The 24,676-nt window shown below is 41.9% G+C and overlaps 1 protein-coding gene, 1 long non-coding RNA gene and 1 pseudogene across 7 annotated transcripts; all 3 read left to right on the top strand.

Annotated features, from left to right (window-relative positions):
• The first annotated feature begins 252 nt into the window (after positions 1-252).
• LOC136479709 (uncharacterized) lies at positions 253-810 on the top strand. Its single transcript, XM_066477479.1, has one exon. The coding sequence runs from the start codon at positions 253-255 to the stop codon at positions 808-810; it is 558 nt and encodes a 185-aa protein (XP_066333576.1).
• A 16,137-nt stretch (positions 811-16,947) lies between these two features.
• On the top strand, positions 16,948-19,100 carry LOC136479708 (uncharacterized; annotated as a pseudogene).
• A 2,523-nt stretch (positions 19,101-21,623) lies between these two features.
• On the top strand, positions 21,624-24,318 carry LOC136481801 (uncharacterized). Of its 6 annotated transcripts, none has more exons than XR_010764850.1 (5): positions 21,624-22,121; positions 22,553-22,751; positions 22,880-22,941; positions 23,474-23,819; positions 23,993-24,318. It is a non-coding gene; the product is annotated as an uncharacterized lncRNA (long non-coding RNA). The 6 variants fall into 6 exon arrangements; XR_010764852.1 differs by having other exon boundaries at positions 22,553-22,941; positions 23,993-24,070; positions 24,178-24,316; XR_010764851.1 differs by lacking the exon at positions 23,474-23,819.
• The last annotated feature ends 358 nt before the right edge of the window (positions 24,319-24,676 follow it).

The following is a 24,676-nucleotide window of genomic DNA, read 5'->3' as shown; positions in this document are numbered from 1 at the left end:
GATCAGAATCAAGAGAGATCTTTTTTGACCCCCGAATCCCGTAGTCGCATGCTCCCGAAGAGTCCGAAAGTGATGGAAAGGAATCGTGACCCTACCAAGACATCCCACGGTCCACAAAGGGAGATCAAGACCCTCAGAATCCTTCCGTCTGAAAAAGCCTTCGAAGGAGTATCCTACTCCTCCGTAGGCTTGGGGGCTACTATCGGGTATCAGTATTAGGGATGCCTAGATGAAGAAAACTGATGGCCACGAATGCCAACTCGCCTAGATGGTCAAGAGCATATTTTGGTCTCACCCGACCCTGAAGGTATAGGCTTCGTCTCGCCCGACCCTGAGGGTGCGGGCTCCGTGTCGCCCGACCTCGAGGGCGTAGGCTCCGTGTCTCCCGACCTCGAGGGCGCAGGCTCCATCACGCCTGACCCCGAGGGCGCGGGCTCCGTGTCACCCGACCTCGAGGGCGCGGGCTCCGTCACGCCTGACCCTGAGGGCGCGGGCTCTGTCTCGCCTGATCCCAAGGGCGTGGACTCCATCACGTCTGACCCCGAGGGTGAGGGCTCCGTCTCGCCCGACCCCTCGGGCGTGGACTTTGTCTCACCAGACCCCGAGGGCACGGGCTCCATCACACCTGACCCCGAGGCGGCGGGCTCTGTCTCGTCTGACCCCGAGGGTGCGGGCTCCATCTTGTCTGACCTTGAGGGTACGGGCTCCGTCTCGCCCGACCCCTCGGGCATGGACTTTGCCTCATCAGACCCCTCGAAGGAGGACTCCGCCTCACCCGACGAGGGTCCGTACAGCCTCCAACCGCTATAGGTCTAAGAATACGAACCTAGGGTCAAACTTCTGACACCAGAAAGGGAGTAGGCGCATCTTGACATGACCTGCAGCCATGACGAGCCATACATGAGGACTCACGTCGCCAACAGTGTCGGGCGTGCCGGTGCTATGCTACCTAATCCTCGTATGACTTTCGATGGGGGTATCTGCTAACCATGCCGCCCAACGGGACAGAGTGGAGCGCCACGACTGGCTGACGACCCCCGCATATAGCGTCAGTGATGAACAGGGTCGCGACATGGAGCTGTCCCCGTCATCATCTACAGGACCGATAGGACCCGCGTAAAGGAGACTAAGGGCGCTGCGACCCCAGAGGTCTTCTTCCTCCTCGCTTTTCTCTCTCTCTCTCTCTCTCTCATGTAACCTGCGCCTTCCCCTTCATCTATAAAAGGGGAAGCAGGACGCCCCACGAAGGGAACAGCAAAACGACACAATGGCTCAACGAGACTCAACTCTGTTCGACTTTTTTACCAGAGACTTGGGACTTGCTCCCTCTCACCCGTTTGTAATCCCTACTATAAATAGTGCCGGTAACACGAGCAGCAGCAGACTGAACGTAGGGACATTCCGCCCGAACTAGTATAAATCCTTGTGTCCTCCAAGCACACCATCCGGGCCAGACGCGTAAATCACAAATTTACTAGTCGGTGATTCGAAACACCGACAGATGGAGGGAGTATTAATTGAGTGATCATTAATTCATTTAATAAACTATGTGATGCATAATTAAGACAAAGTTATTAAATGGTTACTAAACTTGGTTATTATTACTAAGACCAGTCTTGGTGGGAGTTTCACGTGAATTTTATTTGTATTAAATAGGTTGCCACATAGTTATTTTGGATGACATGGCGGTGTATTTAAGAAGAGTGAGAAGAAATGAGTTTCTCTTGGCACGATTACCAACTCTCTATGAGTCTTGAAATTAAATGTCTATGAAACCGTAGAATGAAACTCTCCATTGAGAGTGGGTGTTTTATCTAGGTTTCATTTCATTTCACATAACATGGCAGTCTTGGAAAGAACGTCATGAAACTCCCCACTGAGACTGGCCTAATAGCAAATATGCCCGTGCATTGCATCGGGAGAAAAAATCCATTAAGAGCATATTTGGGACTGCTCCACAAATTCTGCTCCATAAACTCCACTACGGAGCAATTCCACAAAAAATTTGAAGTTTGTGGTGCACCCCTATAGGTGCTCTCACAACTCCATTTTTTTCTAGAGCAGAGCTATATGAAGTTGGACCTGTTTGGCTAAAAACGTGGAGCAAAACTGAAAAACGTGGAGTGAAACAGTCCCAAACACCCTCTAATGTTCTTATAAACAAAATGAGGAAAATCACATATTTATTTATTTTATGTTTATATTTTTTAGAAAATTTTAAAGCTACAATTTATTTGTTAATTACTATGACATCCATAATTTAAGTTAATGTTTGCATTAATATGACAATGTCCTATTAAGTTTGTATCTAATTCAAACACAATTGTAATAGATCTTTTCTCTCACGTTGCGAAGTACATTAGTATTTACTCGTAAATATGTCATAATATTAATTTTGATACTATATATCACTTACGCGTGTTTGATTATGCGGCATCCTGTGGCACTGGCGTGGTTGTTTTATGGGTGATGTGGATTGTTCACATTGCGTAGGCACCAGGGGAAAATGATTACGGCTCATTGCATTCAGCTTCTCGTTGGATTGGTCTATGGAATGTGACAAGTTCTTCACTGGTGAAGTACTAGTAGGCTGATCGAGTGGCATCGTACCACGTGCTCCTGGGCACAACGTCGTTTACTCCTTGCAATTTTGAAGTGTTGCTTGATCAAATGCAAAATAATCTTAATTGCTTGATTCCACGGAGCAGTACTTTTCAATGAACAAACAGTGTTTTTCTCTCACAATGTTTCAGCATAAGCATCATCATAAGCCAAATTTTAGCGAAACGAATAGGGCGAATGGATATTCTCTTTTCGAGAATTGCTTGAATGGATTATAGAAACCTTGCCTCCTACCGGTACTTATTAATTAGTTGGATATTACAACCTCATAGGGAGCGTGATGATGCCAGTCTCAATGGGAGTTTTATCATAGTTTCCTTTGCATTTAATGAGCTGCCACATAAGTGTTTTTGATGATGTGGGAGGTTTTTAAGAAGAGAGATTAGTGAATTTTATGGGGATGAAACTCTCTTGGCACGAATACCAACTCTCTCTAAGTCATAAAATTAAATGTCGACGAAACTATAGAATAAAACTCTCCATTGAGAGTGGGTGTTTTATCCATGTTTTATTTCATTCTACGTGATGTGGCAGTCTTGGAAACAACGTCGTGAAACTCTCCACGGAGACTGGCTTGATGAGTGGTCTGTTTGTTTTGCTGGCTTCCGCTGCGGCTTCAGCTGTACTAGCTATATTCTACAACAGCACACCGCAAAATGCTACACCCACAGCCGCAGCAGCATGATGTGGCGTAAAGCAAGCCAACAAAGAGACCTATAAATTTTACTATGTATTTAGACATAGCCTATATATAGGTACATAGCAAAGACTACTGCTGCTAGTCTTGTATGGCCCAATCAAATGCTATGGTAGCCTTCAGGTCTAACATTAGATGGCAATGAAAATTTTACATGATATATAACATTCTAATGCATGTTTCTAATGTTCAGCAAGGTCATCTGTATAGCCAAGGATGTCACTGTAACACTAGTAGAGAACAGACTTTCGATTCTAGGCTTTAGTCCCGGTTATTTTTGGGCTCGGGACTAAAGACAGGATTAGTCCCGGTTGGAGCAACCAACCGGGACTAAAGTCCCCTGCCCAACGGCTAGAGACATAGCTTTTGCAGGAGGGAAGCAGGAGGGGACCTTTAGTCCCGGTTCGTGGCTCAAACCGAGACTAAAGGTTACCCTCCAGTCTCGTTTGGAGCTACCAGCCGTGACTAAACCTTTAATCACGGTTGGTGGCTCCAACTGTGACTAATGCATGTTTATAACACAAACCGGGACTACATGTCTCGGGCTATATACTTTCTTTTTCCTCCCCCAGCCCGAGCCATTTCAAGCACTCTGCCTGCTCTCTGTTCTTGCCCATAGGAGTTCATGCTTGCGGGATTGGTGAAGACTTCATTCCTCCATCCATTCTTCGGTTTTAAAGGTTACCAACTTCATCCTCCCATGTTTCATCTCTAGCATGGCTCATTTCGTGGTTTAGAAATAGAGAAATTTATGGTTTTTTTAGATTGGGGATGATGGTGGATTTTTTTGATTTATATACCATTTGAGCTCGAAATCACTTGATAGTTTGAATATGGAGATGATGAAACTAAAGAAAAAAGAGATGACTGATGTTGGTTTCATTGATCCGAATCGCGTCTTTAAGGACAGGGTTTCTCCATATGATAGATGGCGATCTCAAGTGGAGAAGCTTCTGTTCAGGTTCTTAGATAAGAACGCTAACAAGACACTGATACTCTTCCCATACGGCTTCAAGTGAGTGTGAATGTCTTGTGCCTATTTTATTTTGCTTACTCCATGTTGACTTTAGTTAATGAGTTATACCTGCGTATAAACATGTAGCTTTCACTGGATACTGCTGGTCATCGATGTGACCAGGAGTCGTGTAAAAATATTTGACTCAGCGATAAGACCCCGAGCAGATTACCAAGAAATCCTTGATATACTCCAGTGGTAATTTCGGTCTCGCACACACACTGTATACTCTCTTATGCCATTTTAATGATATAACTCCATTTATTTATTTTGTTGAGCGGAAAACGTTTGCTGAGAAACACCATTATGGTAATTGGGAAGTGTCTCTGCATATAATCCAATACCCAGTGATGTCTGCAGCAGGGATCGAGGAACTACTTATGTGGATACTACGTCTGCGAGCTCCTCATGGAGTACTCAAGGAGAACAAGTGAAGAGATCCTCTAAGTACGTAAAAAATATACACAATTTATTTATTACCATTGTGTTGATATATATATTCATACTTTTGCTTTTATTTGAATTGAAGATTGAATGGAGGAAGTAAAAGGTCCTACGAGGTGACCAGATCAAAGCAATTCAAGAGGTATTGTCAGGATTTCTTTTGGAGTAGGTCATAGATCCCAAGGGCATATACTACTATGACCCTAAAGAATTCATACCTAGTAGCCAAACGACGGAAGATTAGGGTTGAAAGAAATCCCAAAGACAAGGGTACAAAGGTTTTGTGACTTTATTATGTACATATTCCATGCATGTACAACCTCTTGTATATATATAGTTTCATACATTTTATTGTGTTATTTATGTATAATGCTCGAACGGAACCTTATACGTATGTATATATATGGACGTATATTAGTAGCGTAGAATTCATATACGAAAAGCTAATCAAAACCAAAAAGAATTGAATTGAAAAGAAACCATAAAATGAAAAGAGAAGAAATAAAAAAAAGAACATTTAGTACCGGTTGGAAATACCAACCAGGACTAAACGTGCCAGTCCCGGTGCAATGTCGGGGGGGGAGGGGGGGGGGGCATTTAGTCTCGGTTGATAATAGCAACCTGGACTAAAGGGGGTTTTAGTCCCGGATTGAAAAACTGGAACTAAAAGGGGTTTTCCAACTGGGACCGATACACTAGTGTAAATACTAAGGAGAAAATAGCAGCTGAGCAGGAGATGAAGAATATATATTGAGGGCCGGTCTGTAGCACAACCCATTTAGAAGGGCTAGATACATGTCTGTGACTTACGCAGGGTTTTGACACAAGAAACTAAGCGAGTCTTTGGCTAAATGCTATAGACAAATCAGTGTTGATTTGAATGAATTTTGATATTTCTTTATTGTCAAACTAATTGTGTCATTTTATTCGGCTGATTTTAGAGGACACCTCACCATCAGCTACTCGCAAGCTGACCTACTTATCGATTTGCAAAATTATATCATGATAATGCACAATCACTTAATTGTGTCAGTGAGGACACATGCTACAACGGACGATGTATTTAGCTATCAGCTCACCATAAGCGCATTAGCAGGCGCACGTGGCGAAGCACGGATAATCCTTAGGACCTTTTCGGCAGAGCCCCTCTTCAACATTCGGAGGAGCCGGAGGACTTGAGAAAGAGCCTTTTTTTTTTTTTTTGCTTCGGCTCTCTAAAAAGAACCCCTGCTCGTCTACTATTCATAAAAAAATGATTTAGGAATGTTATACAACACATGTGTGTTTGTGGATTTTCTGTCCGTCGGATCCGTCTCGCGCGTGTCTGTGGGTCGTTCTACGTGGTCTGCTGTCTTTGTTTCTCTGACCTGTGGACATGGACGTCGGTGCTAGTTTTGATTTTTTTGGGAGTCGCGCCCGATTCAGTGGTGTTCGTCCCCCCCCCCTTTTCTTGTTCGTTTCGGCTTCTTCCCAGGCGACTCCAGGCAACGCGCCGCTCTCCTTGGGCGGCCGACCAGTGATTTCTAGGGTTCGTCGAGCTAAGTTTCCTGCGCCTGGTTTGTTTCATATTGGGTCCGGGCACTGGATACCGCCGCTAACATCGCACTCGAGTCTGGCCACCGCCCTCCTCGACTGCTCGACCACCCGCTGCTCTCTGGCTTTCCCTCCCACTCTCCCAGTGACCTAGTCCCAGATCTGCCGCTCCTCTGTCTCCTCCAGCTCCCTGGCAGCCTCCCACCACGCGTGGAGCAACGGCTGCGCTGGCGCTGGCGCATCCCCTTCTCCTTCCCTTCAGCGCCACAATGGCCCCCAGTGGAGGAGCGGCGCACGCGCTGCAACGGCAGTGGAGCAGCGTGCGCGGGGCAGCGGTGGTTGAGCAGTGCACCCTGGCAGTCGTCCCGCATTTCCGTCGTGGTGCGCTGTTGAAGGTCTTGTATGTGCCCGCTACATCTCCTTCCTGTTTGCTGCTCTTTTGCTCATGTGTGTCCTCGATCCGATTTCTTAATGCGGCATAGATTTCGTGGATCCATATGGTGAGGGCACATGGATGGAGATTTGTGTGGGTGAGGTTCGAATGCTTCTAGGGTTTGTACTGTATTTTACTGATGAACGATTTTTGGTGAACTTTTTTTGCAAATGGGGTGGTGTTCTGTTAGTCCTTGTTAATTAGGGTTTGGTTTGATGGATTGTTCTAGTATTTGATGGGGTATTTGTGGTTGATTGAGGACAGATAGTGGGGATTTGTCGGAAAACAAAAGGTCATAGGGGAGGAGACAGCAAGATGTAGTGACGGGGAGGGACAGCTTGATAGGGATTGTATCTTTCAAGTAAACAATCATGTACTGCTACTTACACTCATACCAAATGGTGCTTTTGCATATCCTGGTGGGGGCTTACATCAAATTCCTAGGGAATGCACAATTTCATGGGATATAAGGTAAAATCATTTAGTGGTAGTCAAAATCAAATGGACATGTTTAGTTTTGCTACGCTATTTACCTGTCATTGTTTGAGATCTTGTGCTTTCTTTCCTGATATATGCAACGTGTTCCTATTTGGTGCCCATAGCTTAGGCCTGCAGTAATATTGTATTTGTTAGCCTAGCACTGCCTATGGGTTGCCGACTTGTTTCAGCTCATATGATGCGGTGTTGTTTGCTACTTATCAGCCTAGTGGCTGTTGCGTGGATAGGCTACTGGGTACGTTGCCAGCCTTGCTGATTTCTGGCCTATGAGGCTATGATCGGCTATACAATATAAGTTATTAAATGTTTAGGTGCTGCTCTGGTTTGTGTGCTTTCTTCCGAGTAGGTTCAGCCTTCCTGTTCCCTTTGACACATAAGTTTTGGTCTGGCTCTGAGCTGCAATTTGTGTGTTGCTTACCACTAAGTTCAGTTCGTTCGTTCCCTTTGAGTTCATAATTTCAGTTTACTTGTGAATTTCTATATTGTCAGACTGTCAAGATTTATGTTGCTTTCTTTGGTTTCTTTGGTTGTTTCCTTGAGGTTGTTTGCCGATTTACAAGTTCATGTATGGCTTGCCTTCCATTCTTTTTTTGTTCATTTCAGATTCAGATACTAATTCTGATTTACCGTGAGTTATTCGATAACTTGATGAGTTTAAATTTTTCTTTTTGTATGGTGCTGAACTTCCATCAGAGTACGGTTCTCTGTTGAACCTGAAAAAAAACCCAGAATTTTGGTAGTACAGTGTCATGTCTAAATTTGGCTCTTTGCCAACTAGTTTAATACATACAAGAATGAACCTGCATTTGTTATGCTACTAAAAAGAGTTGTGCCTAGGAGCCTTGTAGCCCTCCAGATATTTCATATATAATTTAAGTTATTCAACCTCCAAAACTAATATTTACATTCATACCGCTTTAAAGAATCATGCTCCTGCTTGGTCTGTAACTGAATTGTCTTAATGCATTTGAGTTTGCCCAGTTGTTAAAAAAAACCACCATGGTATTGTTTTAGTTCATAAGGCTTGTATAACTTGTTCCTCCTAGTGACAACATATAACTTGTTCCTCCCTGTGAGAATGTAACCTGCAAATAATTGCATTCAAACCACTTTAAAGAATCATGCTCCTGCTTGGTCTGTAACTGAATTGTCTTAATGCATTTGAGTTTGTTCGGTTGTTAAAAAAACCACTATGGTATTGTTTTGGTTCATAAGGCTTGTGTAACTTGTTCCTCTTAGTGACAACATATAACTTGTTCCTCCCTGTGAGAATGTAACCTACAAATAATTGCATTCATTACAATAAAATCATAACCTTTGTTAGTGCACACGTATTTTGATAAATGAGGTTGAAATTTTAATCTAACATTCATTTCATCTGTTTGTTGTTCCTCTCCATAGTAGTTGTAGTGCCCAGTTTATGTCAATCTCTCCTGTTCATGAAAACCAAACAAAAAAATTGATTAATTGCTGTCAGCAATAATGTAAATTGCAAGTATCTAGCACCGCAATTGTTGTTCTAAGCATATGCAATATTTTGAAATTTAATTTTTACCTCATGAGTATAGTTGGCATTTGCATTGTTTGAAGCAAATTTGTAATAACTTCAATCTTCATTTCCAAATCCCTTGAACAACATACCTGCATATCATAAAAAAATGGATTAGCGAAATAGCATTTACTCGCAGGAGGCTTCACATGCACCAGTTGTTTTAGTACATCAGAGCACGCACGTCTCCCCTGACTTGTGGTCTGTGGAATAGACATCTTGTGAATATTATGCTATGTAATTCGATGTTTTGATCTTTCTTTAGTCCGATAGCTCTATTCTCTACTGAAATTGCTAGTGAGTTAGTGATTCCAATGTTTATCAGTTAGTTTCCCTGTTTAGCCGATGTATCATTTTTTGTGTTGGATTCCTAGTTTAGGTAAACATAAATGGAGATGGTTCCGAATTCCCTCCTCATGATTTCTTTTGGAGGCAGTTTTTTTTCTACATAAGTCCCAATGGGAAATAATGTTGGTCCTACTCATAGCTATGAGTTTCAGTTTATATATTGCTATGAGTTTCTGTATCTGACTACTTCCTATTTCTTTGTGCATGATTTTGAAAAAGGAAAAGGAACTAAACCAGGAGACTGAGGTTGCAGCAACCACTGAATGGAGCATGCAACCAAGTTTCCTTTCTGCATTTTTCTTTGCTATATGGATTGCTCTGAACTAAATTAATTTGACTTTTATGTCTTATTTTTGTGTGCTAGGATAAAATCGCGTTAGTTGGCTTCTTTGAATCTTGGTGAGTAAGAGGCAGTTGGCTTATTCTATTCCTTTATGTAGAAGCACCATTTTCTTGATTGCACATTTATAAGTAGTAAATTGCACACCTAAAATACTGCAATTATGGTGTTTAACATGTGCAATATCTAGTCTTTATATATAACTTTGCCACTATTTTGTTTTTCTGTTTACATTTGATTAAGAAGGAAAAACATATATTCAGAAAGCTTGCCTCTGTGGTTGAATCAGTTATCTGCCCCCATATTTTGCGTTCTCTGATCTATTTTTGTTTGCCATCTATAGATATGTGTTGACCTGTTGAACGAATATGTGGAGGCTATGGTTTTATATTGGCAAGTGACAAAAAATGTTTATCTGGAAGAAAAACTCGCCATGTGCCAAGAGGATCTACTGTCCAAAGAGCGCCAGATTGCTCACCTAGAATCAGAATTTGGGTATTGAATTGCTGAGGCTGTTTGTTTTGTCTGATCAAGTTTATGGGAAATTACGTTCTTCTAGCTTTCTGAAGTCTTAGATCCCCAATTTTTTTGTATCCTTTGCATTATGTTTGTGAGCCTGTGTTTAGTGAATGATGATCTGCATCCTGTGGTTTGCATAGATCCTCGATTTGTTCCTTGGTTTTTTTGGTCGTGGTCAATTATGTTAGCAATATTGAGCTATGTTAATGCACTTGATTTGTCGTGTACACAGAGGTCCACTCAGCTTGATCTATATATGTTTTATGAAGCATCATGGCGAGTTTGATATATAGAAGAGATTGCTTGCTGTGCTTCACTGCATTTGCATACATGTTGCGATGAGATGTCAATATTTTTTCTTTTAGTATTGATAATTTTTCTAATTTTAAGTGAATCATCATACTACTGTTTTAGCACTGTGATTAATCTAAAAGTGAATCATACTACTATTCCAGTTTATGTAGTTTATGCAGTTTTTCTGCAATTGGGAACTCTATTTCAGAATCTAAATTATGATACTTGCAGCCTAAAAATTTACTGCTTTAATATGAAAATTTACTGCTTGGTTAATTTTCTTTTGTTCTATGCTGGGAATGTTTTTCTCTGAGCGCATAGAACAAATCAATGACATGTGTTAGTTGTTTACAGAACACCTATAGTCCTATATTTGTTTTATCTTTTGATATGTCTATCTCCTCACCTGTGTTATCAGTTATCACTTCACAAAATCACACCTGCCGTAGATGTAGGAGGTTAACAATTTTGGTTTGCTATACTTATACTCTCTCTGTCTCCTACTTGATCAATTGCTTGCTTTTGTTTTTACTCTATACAATTCTGCCTGCTTTGATGTTTGCAGTTACGTTGCTTTGATATCACTAAATCTTTGTGTAGGACGTTGCTTTGATATCACTGAATCTGTGTGCAGGACATTGCTGCCAGAATAATGGACTTCTCACAACAAGGCCCAAGGGCAGTGTGCATCATTTCAGCAACTTGAGCTGTTTCTACAGCAACCCTTCTCCAAGATTCAGAGTCTGGTGGTGTGGTTACATATGACGTATGGTGTTGTTGGTTATCATTTGCCTAAAAACTACTGCATGTATGTTTTCTGTTCTTCTCTTGTTGCATATTTGAATATAAACATTTGCCCACTGTCCAAATTAAACAAAAGGTTTGCTGGTAGCATTTGCCTAGATAGTTGGATTGCTTGCATATTACAACTGAAGTATTGCTATCAAAGGTGGGAAAAATAAATCATAAAAGGAGGCATTTGTTTCCACACTTTCTCTTAGTTAAGTATGCTGAGAACGTCTGCTTTTAGTCCAAGGTTGGGGTTAGATCCTTGTTTGAGGCTGCAGTGCAGGCCATACTATACAAGATACTTTCTTTCTTTTTTTCATGGAATTGTTCATGTATACTTTGATTATTTTGTTCTCATTTAGTTTTGTACTCTTATGCTTTATTGTTGATTTAGCAGGGTCGATTTGAGATCCTATGCCTTTCCGGATCATACTTGGTGCTAGATGATGGTGGTACACGGACCCGAAGCAGAGGGCTTTGCATTGCTTTGTGTGGTCCTGACCACAGAGTTATTGGTGGGAGTGTAGGTGGAGTCCTGACAATAGTTGGAACAGTTCAGGTGATGGCTGGTTTCTATGTGATAGAGAATTTTCTCACAGACATAATACTCAATTTTGAGTTCACAAAACCTCACAGCTTGGAAAATATGCTCCAGCTACTTTCAGGTTGTGTTGGTGCGGTACTATAGAAATAAGATGCATCCATAGTATACTACTGAATTTTGAAGTGCTCTATTCCTATTAATATCTGCTGTTGATAAAAACCAAACAAATAAAACATTGAATTGCATAATTGCAATCAACAATAATGGAAATTGCAACTATCGAGCACCGCAATTGTAGTTCTGAGCATATGCAATATATTGGTGTTGAACCATTTTGCCTCCTCATGTTCTCGTTTTTCTACTAGTTGATTTATATATTCTGCAAGTATACACTATTTGCCTATTTAACTTTTAATTTGTGTTCTTTTTATGTATAAATGTTTGAACTTGTGTATTTTGTCAACAGGCATAGTGGTTCTGCAAGCTACCATGCTCACAGCTGCTTCTGTTCTGGAGCTCACCTTCTGAAGCGTCAAAAGGGGCTATGACTTAAGCTTCACATTCTCCTTCCTGTTCACGTGCCTCATTGTGCTGCTGGTGTACATCATTATCTAGGTTCGCCTGCCTGATAACAACACTGCCTTCCAAGTTCTGAATAGACCCATTCCTCTCCTGTGTCACATGTTTGCCTCACAGTTTAATGTTGCTGTCCTATCTGTAGCATCTCTGTACAATGATGTAGCACCAATTGAAACTTCTGGACTATAGTATTTTAATTTGCCTTTAGCCTTGTGTATAATTAGGTGTTTGCATTTGGAATAAGGAACTGACAAACAACTACAGAATCCTTGTATGATTGTACACATCTTTGTTATGTGTTTATTGTGCCAACACATACAACATTTTTGTCCTTGCCCTTCTATAGAAAAAAATATATTTTGTTTATTGTGATTTGTGCCAGCACGGACAACATTCTTGTCCTTGTCTTTCCACAGAAAAAAAAAATTGTTATTTTTGATTTGTGCCAACACATTTTAGTTATTTGTCTTTGTCATACCATAGAAAAAAATTGTAATTTGTTAATTGTGATTTGTGCCAGCACAGACAACGTTTTTGCCCTTGTCTTTCTATAGAAAAAATTGTATTATGTTTATTGTGATTTGTGCCAGATCGGACATTTTTGTCCTTGTCTTTCCATAGGAAATAAAATTATTATTTATGATTTGTGCCAACACATTTCAGTTATTTGTCTTTATCATACTATAGAAAAAAAATTGTAATTTATTAATTGTAATTTGTGCCAGCACACACCACATTTTTATCCTTGTCTTTTCATAGAAAAATTATTTGTTGTGATTTGTGCTAACACACATTATCCTTTGTTTATTATGATTTGTGCCAGCATACATCACATTTTTGTCCTTATCCTTTTATAGAAAAAAATTTGTTTGTTGTGATTTGTGCCAACACACCTTTGCCTTTTGTTTATTGTGATTTGTGCTAGCACACACAATATGTTTGTCCTTGACCTTTCATAGAAAAAATTGTTTGTTGTAATTTTTGTCAACACATTTCATATATTTGTCTTTGTGTTTGTATAGAAAAAAGTTGTCTGTTTTTTGTGATTTGTGCTAGCACACACCATATTTGTTGTTGATTTGTGTCTAGGACCTTGTTGTATGTTTGTCAACTTGATGCAGTTCTTATATAATATAACATCATCTTCCACAGTCACCATTAGTCAGGACCTAGGACCTTCTTTGTTCCAAAATGTAGCTAAGAATGGCATAAATGTTCATGCGATTTTAAATAGATGTTCCTATACATAGAACCAGCTCTTAAGTCTTACCTTCTATTTTTGCAGATTATGTGAGGGTGCTGAACTATTGGACCGGATTTTGTCCAGAAACCCACTTTATGCAGGTGTTCAGTTTTGGAGATGTGACTCAACTTTATAGGATTGTGAAAAACCAGGTATAAAACAATTGCATCCCATGATGAATAACTCCATTTATGTGTAATGCTTGTGTGTTTGTGTCCCATTCTGAATCAATGGTTCCTTTGTCCTGGTTTGATTTGTGTGTTTTATCCTTTTTGCAATTTCGCTACATGATCTATGGAGGATGATCATGTATGTAGCTTGCATTGATATAGCCTCAATGCTTTCATTTTGGGTTTTTTGTCTATGATGGGCAACTGGTGGAAGGAAATTCAGTCTTAGTTGCACACACATATCTGGTGTCTCAACTGATTGTAGGCTCTAGTTTTTGTGTGTGCGAAGTGTTGTGTGTTAGTCTGATCTCTAATAGCAGGATGTGCTTGTCGCAGTTTGTCATTCTATCTTTGTTAACGCTAATAAACAAGTCATCCTTGCATGTCTGCTTCATTTCCCAGGATATTTCGTGTTTTTTCCATAGTAAATTTTCATCAAAAGACTTCTGGTATGTTTTTGTGTCTCATATGACTTTTTCCTGCCACTAATGCATCCTCTCTGTCCTGTTTAAAGAATGCAAAACAAAGCACTGGTTTTTGTCATTTTTGTGCTTTATAATATGGTCTCTAATAACTTTGATTGGACTACTTGCAGGAGGAGTTTTCAAGCTCAAGTTATTCTTGCCTGAAGAATATCCAATGGTTCCACCAAAGGTATTTTGTTCTTACTCGACTCTTGGCTAGGATTTCTATGATATACTTCTATGGTTCTTCAAATTGCTAATAAGTACTAAGTAGGTCTGCTGCTGATATTTGTCTAGTTAAATGTAGGCTGAGTTGTAGGGTGCATCAAATTCAGAATGGTTATATATGTATTGCTGCTCAAATTCAGTGCTATACTTCAATGTATTGCTGTTCAAATAGGTCTGGTTGTGTCCCAGTTTGTGAATCCTGGTTGTCTTTGTGAAATGTCGCCAAAACTGCTGGTTGAAGTGATAGTGCCACTGTTAGCAATCCTTAAACTGTTGTCTTTGTTTGTTCATTAGCACCAGTTAACTTTATTCTCAGCAGGCTTCTTCAATTGCATGACCCATAATTTTTAATTATATACATATACAGTATAATTGCATTAATAGCAAGTACTAGTTGCACTATTTCAAATGTACAATTTTCATATTTGTGTTTTGTATTTTTTTAAGAACAGGAATATAGAAATACATAACAAACTGATCTCAACAGACTCGTTGTTGACAAACATATTGAATTATTTTATGAATTTTGGTAACATATAATTAGAAGAAAAAAATATGTGATCAAAGGTCTGGAACTATCTATGAGTAGAAGGGTACTAAAGTGCCCCCTCTGTTCCAAGGAGGCTTTGCTCGCTTTTGTCTTTTAAGTCACACTTCTTTAATTTATAAAAAAATGCATAATTATTAACAACAGCAAAATTATTTTTATTAAATCCACAAGGAAATATGTCCCACTTATTTGGTGTTGTAGATCTTAATCCATTTTTGTATATACCTGGTTAAAGGTAGACAAGTTTACCTTAATACTTCCTCGGTCCTAAAATACATGAAATCTAACAAAAGACCATATTGCCCCTCATAAATTAAGATGGAAAGTAATTCGGTTTTATATTATCCACAATTACTGGCTGATTGGTTTGGGTGACATCAAATTCAAATGAGTCTCAATATTCTTGCCAAAAAAGACAGATAGGAGAGGGGGTTGAGGATCTTGAATACCTTATAATTTGCCAATTTGGTGCAAATTTTGAACTTTGGATCCTTTATATTTCATGATGGAGGGAGTATATCACTGAATAACATCATAGATTTTGGAACTGAGAAAATAGTATTATGGGCTGCTGCTATTAAATGGGTCAATTTGTAATTTTAGTTATATTCCTATGTATTCATGGTTTTGGGCTTCTCTTATGGGCTGCTGCTATTAAATGGACTATTTTGTCATTTTAGTTAATGGGCCAACTTTGGTTGCACAGAAATTATAACAGATTTCCTCTACGTGGGTCTTCTTTAAAAATCCATTGTTTGTGGCAGGCAACACGTGTGCTAAAACACATGGTTTCTTCTCTCTTGGAAATCATGTGTTATGCAAGCAACCAACAACCATGTGCTAGTTTGTGCTAAAACACATGGTTTTTCCTTCGTTATAAATTATGTGTTTTGTAGCCAGCAAACAACCATGTGCTACCTTTTGCTGAAACACGTAGTTGCTGGGTAGAGAGACTCAAAATAATTTTGATTTCTCTTTGTAAACTATTTGATAGGATTCTTCTAACTCTTTCGAAAAAGCTGCTATCTGAGCTAGAGCCGAAAGCATGCTCCCCCGCTCCAGGCTCCTGGCCCAACCTCCCGTCCTCACCGGGACTTTGGCATTTCACCCATTATGAGAAACGGGTTTCGCAGTTTTACCATCCCTCAAAGTGGATTCGCTATTTTGCCATTATGAAACGTATGCAACCCGTTGAAATACATTTGAGGTGGTTTGAGGTCATGGAAAAAAAAGAAGAGGACTCCTTCCATTCCTACCCCTGGCCGCTGTAACTTTGATCAGAACGGATCCAACGCAAAATGGATCGGCCGTCTCCTCCATCCCCCAGCGCTGGCCTTCCCTCCCCAAGCTGCTCCCTCCCCGTGCCGGCGCTGACGCTGGCCTTCCCCACGCCGCCACCTCCCCTGCCGGCACCGCCCTGCCACCACGCCACTCCCCTCCCCTGCTGGCACCGCCCTGCCACCACGCCGCTCCCCTCCCTGCCTCGTCCCGCCTCCGCCCGGCCATCCAGGTGCCGCCTCCCGCCTCCTCCCGGCCATCCAAGCGCTACCGCCTCCCCAGACCATCCAAGCGCCACCTCCGCCCTAGGCAAACCTCAGCTTGGCCCTAGGCCATGGGCCAAGCCTGCGCCCAGGTTGCCACGCCAGGCCGGCGCGTCCCCAGCCGACGCGTCCCCTAAGCTGGCGCCGCCCCCATGGATTGCAGTTGGAGTGATCTAATTCCTCGGTATGCACTCTCTCTCTCTCTCTTGTATTTGTAGTCCACGAACATAGTTCGAAACGCCGATAGAGTTGTTCGAATAGAAATTTAACTACATTTCTTGCATTCGCTTTATCCAGGCTCGATGTGGAGCCTGAGCTTAGATTAGATTCTATAGCAGACACTTGTGCTGTAGACCATGGATGTGGTGATGTTAGTGGCAATGCATTGGCTATAGAATATTATGGAGGTGTTGATTGGGACAACCTGCATATTGCTGACACAAATGATGATGAGGGTGAGGGCAGGCAACAAGTAATTGATGAAGATCAATTATTTCGTCTGTTGGGTTTGAGAACCGAGGATGATGAACATCGATCTCAAGAGCAGCAGGCTTCTACATAGATGGAAAACAGGCTTGAAAATAGGAATGCCACTGTTGAGGAGGAGATTGACATAGCTGGGGCTACCATTCCTGTTGATGATCGTGTGCCAGAGGAGAGAATCTTAGTCTATGACCCAAACAACCCTTGTATGGACATTGGCACTGTGTACCCTAACATGAAAGAATTCAGATTGGCTATGAGGCAGTTTGCAATAAATGAGGAGTTCGAGCTGCACATAGTGAAATCTGAGCCACAACGGTACATTGGGGACTGCAATGCAAAAGGTTGCCCATGGCATATTGTTGGAAGGAGGCAACCTGATGGGACAACCATTAAGGTGTTTAACTAGTGGCTAACATTTTTCTACATTTTTTTTGTTGCTGGTCAATATCTAATTCATTGGTATTTTGCAGGTCACATGCTTGATTTCTCGGCATACATGCTCTTCTAGTGCAAGGAGGAAGACCACCACTCCAACAAGTGGCTGGGTAGCATCAAAGGCTATTCACCTCCTTAAGAAGACTCCCAACATGGGCCCTAAAGAACTGCAGAAGAAGCTACAAGAGAAACACAAGTGTGAAATTCACTATGACACAGTGGCGAGGGGAAGGAATATTGCCTTGAGGGAAATATTTGGTAGCTGGGAGGGTAGCTTCCAAATGTTGTTCAGCTGGAGAGCAGAGGTATTGAAGCGGTCACCAGGTAGTGTGATTGAAATTGACTTAAAGGAGGTAGATGGCAAGGTTTACTTCCACAGATTTTTTTTTGTGCATTAAGTCCTTGCATTGAGGGTTTTTAGAGGCTTGTAGGCCTTATCTGAGCGTAGACTCAACTGCACTTAGTGGTAGGTGGAATGGACATTTGGCTGTAGCTGTTGCAATAGATGGTCATGATTGGATGTACCATGTTGCTTTTGGTTTCATAGATGGGGAAACAATAGATAACTGGACATGGTTCATGACTCAGCTACACAAAGCAATAGGAAACCTACCACTACTTGCTATTTGCACTGATGCATGCAAAAGGTTTAGAGAAAGCTGTTAGAGGTGTCTTCCCTAATGCTGAGCATAGAGAATGCTTTAGGCATCTAATGCAGAATTTCATAAAAAGATTTGGTGGAGATATTTTTTCAAAAATGTATCCTGCAGCAAGGACATATAGGCCTGAAGTTTTCCAATATTTCTTCAATGAAATTGTGATAGCTTGCCCTGAAGTATTAGAATGGCTTCATAACCACCACAAAATGTTGTGGATGAGAAGTGCTTTCAATCATGAAATTAAGTGCGACTATGTTACCAACAATCTTGTAGAGTCTTTTAATAACTGGATTAGAGATTGGAAGAATCTTCCTGTAGTTGAGCTTGCTGATAAAATTAGAGAGATGTCAATGGTATTATGGAACAAGAGAAGGTTGATTTCAGAGAAACTCGAGGGTAACATCCTACCTGCTATCCTAACTATACTGAAAGCAAGGACTAGGGGATTAGGAAACCTAACCATTGTGAAGGCAGGTTGTTTTGCTGCAGAAGTACATGACACTACTAGCACACATAATAGACATGTTGCCAAGTCATCCTTGCATGAATGTACCTGTCTTAAATGGCAGCACACTAGAAAGCCTTGTCGGCATGCTTTGGTCTTGCTAACAGCCCAACAAAGTGCTGATGTAAAGTTGGAGGACTTCGTTCATGACTATTACTCTGTGCAGAGGTTCAAAAATGCATATAAGAGGCTGATAGAACCACTTCCAGATAAGACACAGTGGCCAAAAGTTGATATTCCTTTTCCTGTTGAGGCATCACTTGCTAAAAAAGGTGTTGGAAGGTACAGGAAACTGAGAATTAAAGGTTGTTTGGAAGGAGGCAGTGGTGGCAAAACCAAGAAGGCTGCCAAAGAGGCTACAAATGAAGCTGACAAAGAGGCTGAATTGGAGGCCAGCGAGGCTGCTAAAGGTAAGAGGCAACTGATTAGAGGGAAAAGAAAATGCAGGAGATCTGGAGAATTAGGACATGGAGAAACTAGTTACAAGTGTAGACTTAATGGGACTAAGAAACCACCAAAAAGAAGGCTAGGCCGAATACAACTAAGTATGGCCAAAATGCTAAGGTCCCTACAAAGAGGGCCAAAAAGCATGTTTCTGGGGAGCATGCAAATGAATGTGGCCAAGTCCAAGACCCACCAGTCCAAGACCCACCAGTCCAAGTCCCACCAGTCCAAGTCCCACCAGTCCAAGACCCACCAGTCCAAGTCCCACCAGTCCAAGTCCCACCAGTCCAAGACCCACCGGTCACCAGTCCCACCAGAACAAGAGAAACACTGTTGCATGATAGTCCTAATAGGTTGACACGAAGGTACAAGTGTCCAATATTTTGTTATTCATTCATATGTCCAATATTCTGTTTCATTACTTACAAAGTTTTTTTTTCAAATATCAGACAACTTTCGCTTCTGATGGAGGAAGAAACAAGTCCTCAACCAATGCACAGTCTGATGGGAGAAGCCACAAGTACTCCCAGCAAGATCCAAGGAAAAACAAAGAAGAAGACAATTGCAAAGAAGCTGATGCCAAGGAAGAAACAAGCTGATGCCAACCGGAGCTGAATCTGTTAGGGTCTGTTGTATGTGGTATTGTAATTGACAACGTTTATTTCTTGTGGAACTGAAGTATGTGGTATTATACTTGACAATGTATATTTCTTGTGGAACTGAACTATGTGGTATTGTACTTGAGAATGCAAAATAAAGTTGACTGCTGCTTCTGTTTGCCAAGAGATTTATTAACTGGACATCTAAATTTGGGCTAACTGACTGCCTTGGCTGATAACTCCTAACTCCTCTTGGTGCTGCCAGGCACTAAAGCATGCCAGTTTCATAGTTTAACCTCCTTTTGTTACCCTCTAGCTCTATAATATGCTACATTAATTTGGTTCATGGCATATGGCCAATGTGTCAGTAGTTTGTTTATATCATTTCATTGATTGAGGTCCCATGTGATACTCTTGCTGTTGGGGACTACGTTGTTGTGCTACCTGGGGTGAGTACAGGCTGTAAAGCATGCACAAACATGGGTGATAGTTTCTGTTTCCCAGCAGATGGTATTGTCAAAGCTGGTATTGTCCCAGCACATGGGTGATAGTTTTTTCTTAACATGAAGCAACTGTTCTTATCTCATTATCTGGCTTGCTAAATTCAAGTAACATCTCAGTTTAGCATCTTATTGTGCTGAATATTGATGATTCTCCTCCTTTGTTAGGCAGAAGTATCAGCAGGAAGTATTAACTTGAATGGTAAACTCACTGTCGAAGTTAGAAGACCTGGTGGTGAGACTATCATGTCTGACATACTTCACTTAGTTGAAGAAGCCCAGACAAGGGCGGCCCCTGTTCAACGATTGGCAGACAAAGCATTCCAGATTGAGTCATGGAAAGCATTCCTATACAATTATGTCAGACAAATGGAAACATGTACAGAATGACAAATGGCCAGGTTACACAGTGGACTGAACTCTGTAGCTCATGGTCTGTAAAGTATAGGAAAGCATTCTAGATGTAGTTCAAACACACATGACACAGCACACATGATACAAGTCACTAATACTTCCATTCATTTATTTCAGCACACAAGTTCTACAAGTACAGAAAGCACACTCATCACCCACTCTTAACAATTCCATACAATTTGGTCACTAGTACAAGTGCACAAACTAATATCTTGCATTTCAGCAAGAACACAATCTCTCTAGCTATTCCTGTTAGGTCCTTCAACTGCTCTAGTTGTCCACCATCTCCCTTGGTCTGTTCTTCTGGTTGTGGCATCTTAGTGCTCTGAAAAACAGGCTGACAAGAGGGTGGCACATGCTTGTTATCAACCAGCCATTGCTCATAGTCCTCCTGCCACTTCCAAAAGTCACATCCACTACCATCCATCTGTCACCAATGCAAAGAAATTTCAATTATTTGAACAATACAACACATGAATTATAAACAAAATGGAACAAATCATTGAACCGTTCGAGTTGAACAGATATAGAACATGCGCCCATAGTTCTTCTCTGTCTTTGCCATCAATGCCTTGACAATGCGGCATTTGCATTTGTCGCAGTGGACAAGAGGGAGAATGACTCTACTCCCCATCCTCTGGATGGCCCCCGTCGAACTGTTGCTCCCATCCATTTGGGCGGCTCCGAAGTGGAGTGGTGCTGGCTGGCGCCTGCAGTGGAGGGGAAGGCGCGGGGGCGAGCCTGCACCAGCAGGGGAGGAGAAGGCGTGGGGGCGGGCCTATGTCGGCAAGGGAGGAGGCGGCGCTAGGATGGCCTGGGGAGGGGAGCGACGTGGTGGCAGGGCGGTGCCGGCAGGGGAGGTGGCGGCGTGGGGAAGGCTAGCAGCGGCGCCGGCACGAGGAGGGAGCGGCGTGGGGAGGGAAGGCCAGCGCTGGGGATGGAGGAGACGGCCGATCCGTTTTGCGTTGGATCCGTTCTGATCAAAGTTACAGCGGCCAGAGGTAGGAATGGAAGGAGTCTCTTCTTTTGTTTTCACGACCTAAAACCACCTCAAATGTATTTCAGCGGTTACATACATTTCGTAATGACAAAATAGCGAATCCACTCTGAGGACGGTAAAACTGCGAAACCGTTTCTTGTAACGGGTGAAATGCCAAAGTCTCGTGCTCGCCGGCATCGGTGTCCCCAACCCTCAGCCCCTCACCACTCGGGCCTCGGCAACTCCCACTCACACAGACCGGAGCGTGGCGGCGGGCCGGCGGCGCGGCGCTATCTCCTCCGCGGCTCTGCGCGCCGTCGTGACGGCAGCAGCAGCGGCGCGGCGGCGGCGCGGCGTGCGTCCCTGCTGTGAGCTTCATCGCCCCGTGTCAGGCTAGCTTAGGCTAAGAGTGGGTCACAACGTCAGCCGCCCAACCCGAAACTCCGACAACCCTCGCGGCTCGCGCGGCCCTCTCCCGCTCCCATGGATCCACCGCAAGAGTCAGCCGCCGCCGGCCGCAAGCGGCGCCGGCGAGGAGGCGTCCGGAATCGCAAAAGGCTTTGCTCGCAGAAAGGGGTTCCTCCAGCGGCTGCGCCCCCAACGCCGGCGTCCCCACCGTCAAGCGGCGCGGCGCAAGGACATCGCTGGCCATGCCGCCGCCATGCCGAAGAGAGGCAACACCTCGAGCCTACTGGGCAAGGTAATCTATCTTTCCCGGATGACCGGATTGGAGGGAGTGTTCAGTGGTGCAGTAGATGGTTTGGGTTGCAAACCATATCGAATCCCTCCGCTTATTGGGGATTACAAAAATCTATGTATGTGCGACAACAGTGTTAACAAGCGTGCTTTATGTGATGATTAATGTATTAGTGTTTTTATATAGTATATATGGCGGCCAGTTCTGTGAATTTTGCTGGTAGTCCTTTTGCATCTCTGATTATGACAAGCTGCAGAAAAAAAAAGCATAGCTAAATGAAGGAAAGCCCCATGCACTGTGCATTGCTGTATCTTAGTGCATTGCTCCAATTTGCACAAAAAATTAACAGTTGGCGTTCATTTGGTTCTACTTGATAAATTTAGCAAACTGTGAATTCTTGATGGCAGGAGTTTTTTTTTTTTTTTGAAACAAAGGTGCTGCTCAATTAAGACGAATGAATTTATGTACAAGAAGGTTAGTCAAACGAGATGCCCACGGAGCACCTGATTGGCTAACCACCCCACGCGACGCGGTTGAGCACTAACATGACACACTGCCATGGGTCATCGTTGCCGAGCATGGGAGCGAAGCTACTAGCAGCTCCGACTTCCGATGGCAGGGACGGCAGGAGTAGTTAAGCACTTAAACCTGAGTTGCATCTATATTGCTTCATTATAGAGTTTATCCCTAATTCATACTTTCATTGTTTTTCTATGAACTAACTAATCTATTAATCTGTCTGTTGTTTGGTGACATCTTAGATGCTTGCAAGGTTATCTGGTGGCCATTTCAGAATGTTCAACGAGAAGCTATACACTTGCAGGTTCGCATTCTACACATCACACTTGTTTTTCGTTGATTTTTTTATGTCTTGATGAATGGCTTGAATGCTATACTTTCTGTGATTGCATATAACAATCGTTAGACAATACATACATGGTTGTCTCGTTAGCTCCTATTGTCTACAAATGATGATAATTCATGATAGTGATATTGTGTCTCATTACCTCCTACTTTCTGTGATTTGCTAACGCTAACAATTTCCCCATATGACTTTATATGCTGGTTGCCTTATCATTAGTAAAGCATACTGTACTGAATTACTAAATGTCTATTAGACCTTGGAATCCATAGGCAGCAGAGCTTCACTTTTTCACGTTTCATTCACATTTTCACATATATATTCTTTATCTTTCTCAGTGGAGAGTATGCGTTTGACTACTTCAAAAATGACCCTAATCTTTTTTTATGTGGTATGTTATTATTTTATTCTTCCTTGTTTTAATACTAGTATCTGCTAATACTAAAAGAAAGATTTCATCTTGCCATCACATATTTTTTTCTCAAATATGCAGGAGAGATGTGTATCATTGCATTAAGAAGAAACAAGTATATAACACACTCACACACACACCCCTCAGCTAGGGAAACAATACAATATATGTCTTTGAAAGAATAAACAAACGACCCAGCCAAAACACTAAATGGGCCAACCAATTATCTGGCATCAGCCTCTAAATGGGCTAACCAGTGCCTGAGAGGTGTGCCTCCTCCAAATTCTGTTGAAGAATAAGCTGAATGCTCGGGATAGTCCCATTGAACACACAGTCGTTGCGGTGCTTCCACAAAGTCCATGCCCCCAAGTGGATGCTGAGCATATTCCTAGACTTGGAAGCCAAGGAAAGTAAAAGTGCAGGAAAAGTAAGATACAAGTGCTTTAGAACTAGGCTTATCTATCATCTTGTAATATAAATATGGGCCATGGCAATTTATTTGAGGCTACTAGGCTTAGACAAGATGTGGCACAGATACACATTTTCTGTATGTAAATGCTATACCTATGTAGCCATACCTGACATATTTAATATCTGCAGCTTCAATCACCTGGTGTTTTGGCGATTGGTAGTAGCATGAAGGGTGAAAACTCTTATTCTCACCATCTTGATTCAGATGTGAGAACATCCTTTCCATTTACAGTTTTGACAGATATTCTCTGTAACTGCATTTTGGCTTAATTACTTTTCATCAAGCTGATCAATCTGATCTATTTTTGTGGCAGATAGGTGTTTTTGTTGTGGATAGGTTTACCTATTATACACTTGCTTTCTTTGAGAAACTGAACATGTATAGCAATGCCTCACTGAACAGGTACAAGTGTAAAACAAACTTTAAACAGTGTTTCTGATCCTATGCATATTAATCCATAAGTACTTTTAACTGCTGTGTTCCAAACTTAATGTTCTCACATGTTTTATTTGTAAGATAAAACTTTTCCATGAGGAATGTGTTATGCCTCTTTTAGGTCTTATTGGGATGTGCATTGAATCCAAACACTTGGCTCATTTTGTATTAAGATGTTGAGTCTGCTGTGCTATTTGAAGATTTGCATGTGATATGATGTTAGTACAAGGGATATGTGGGCACACTATCTTTGGTACCACATAAGAAAGTAAAATTCACTGCTGGCAACTGGCAAATTTTATCAAATCTGCTATTCTGTGGTTACATTGAGCCTGTATTGTGGGACATAAGCATAGCATCTATTTTTTTTCATCAAG

Source organism: Miscanthus floridulus, chromosome 9 (genome assembly GCF_019320115.1).
Source record: "Miscanthus floridulus cultivar M001 chromosome 9, ASM1932011v1, whole genome shotgun sequence".
Classification (NCBI taxonomy): Eukaryota; Viridiplantae; Streptophyta; class Magnoliopsida; order Poales; family Poaceae; genus Miscanthus; species Miscanthus floridulus.
This window is presented reverse-complemented; position numbering and strand designations above follow the sequence as displayed.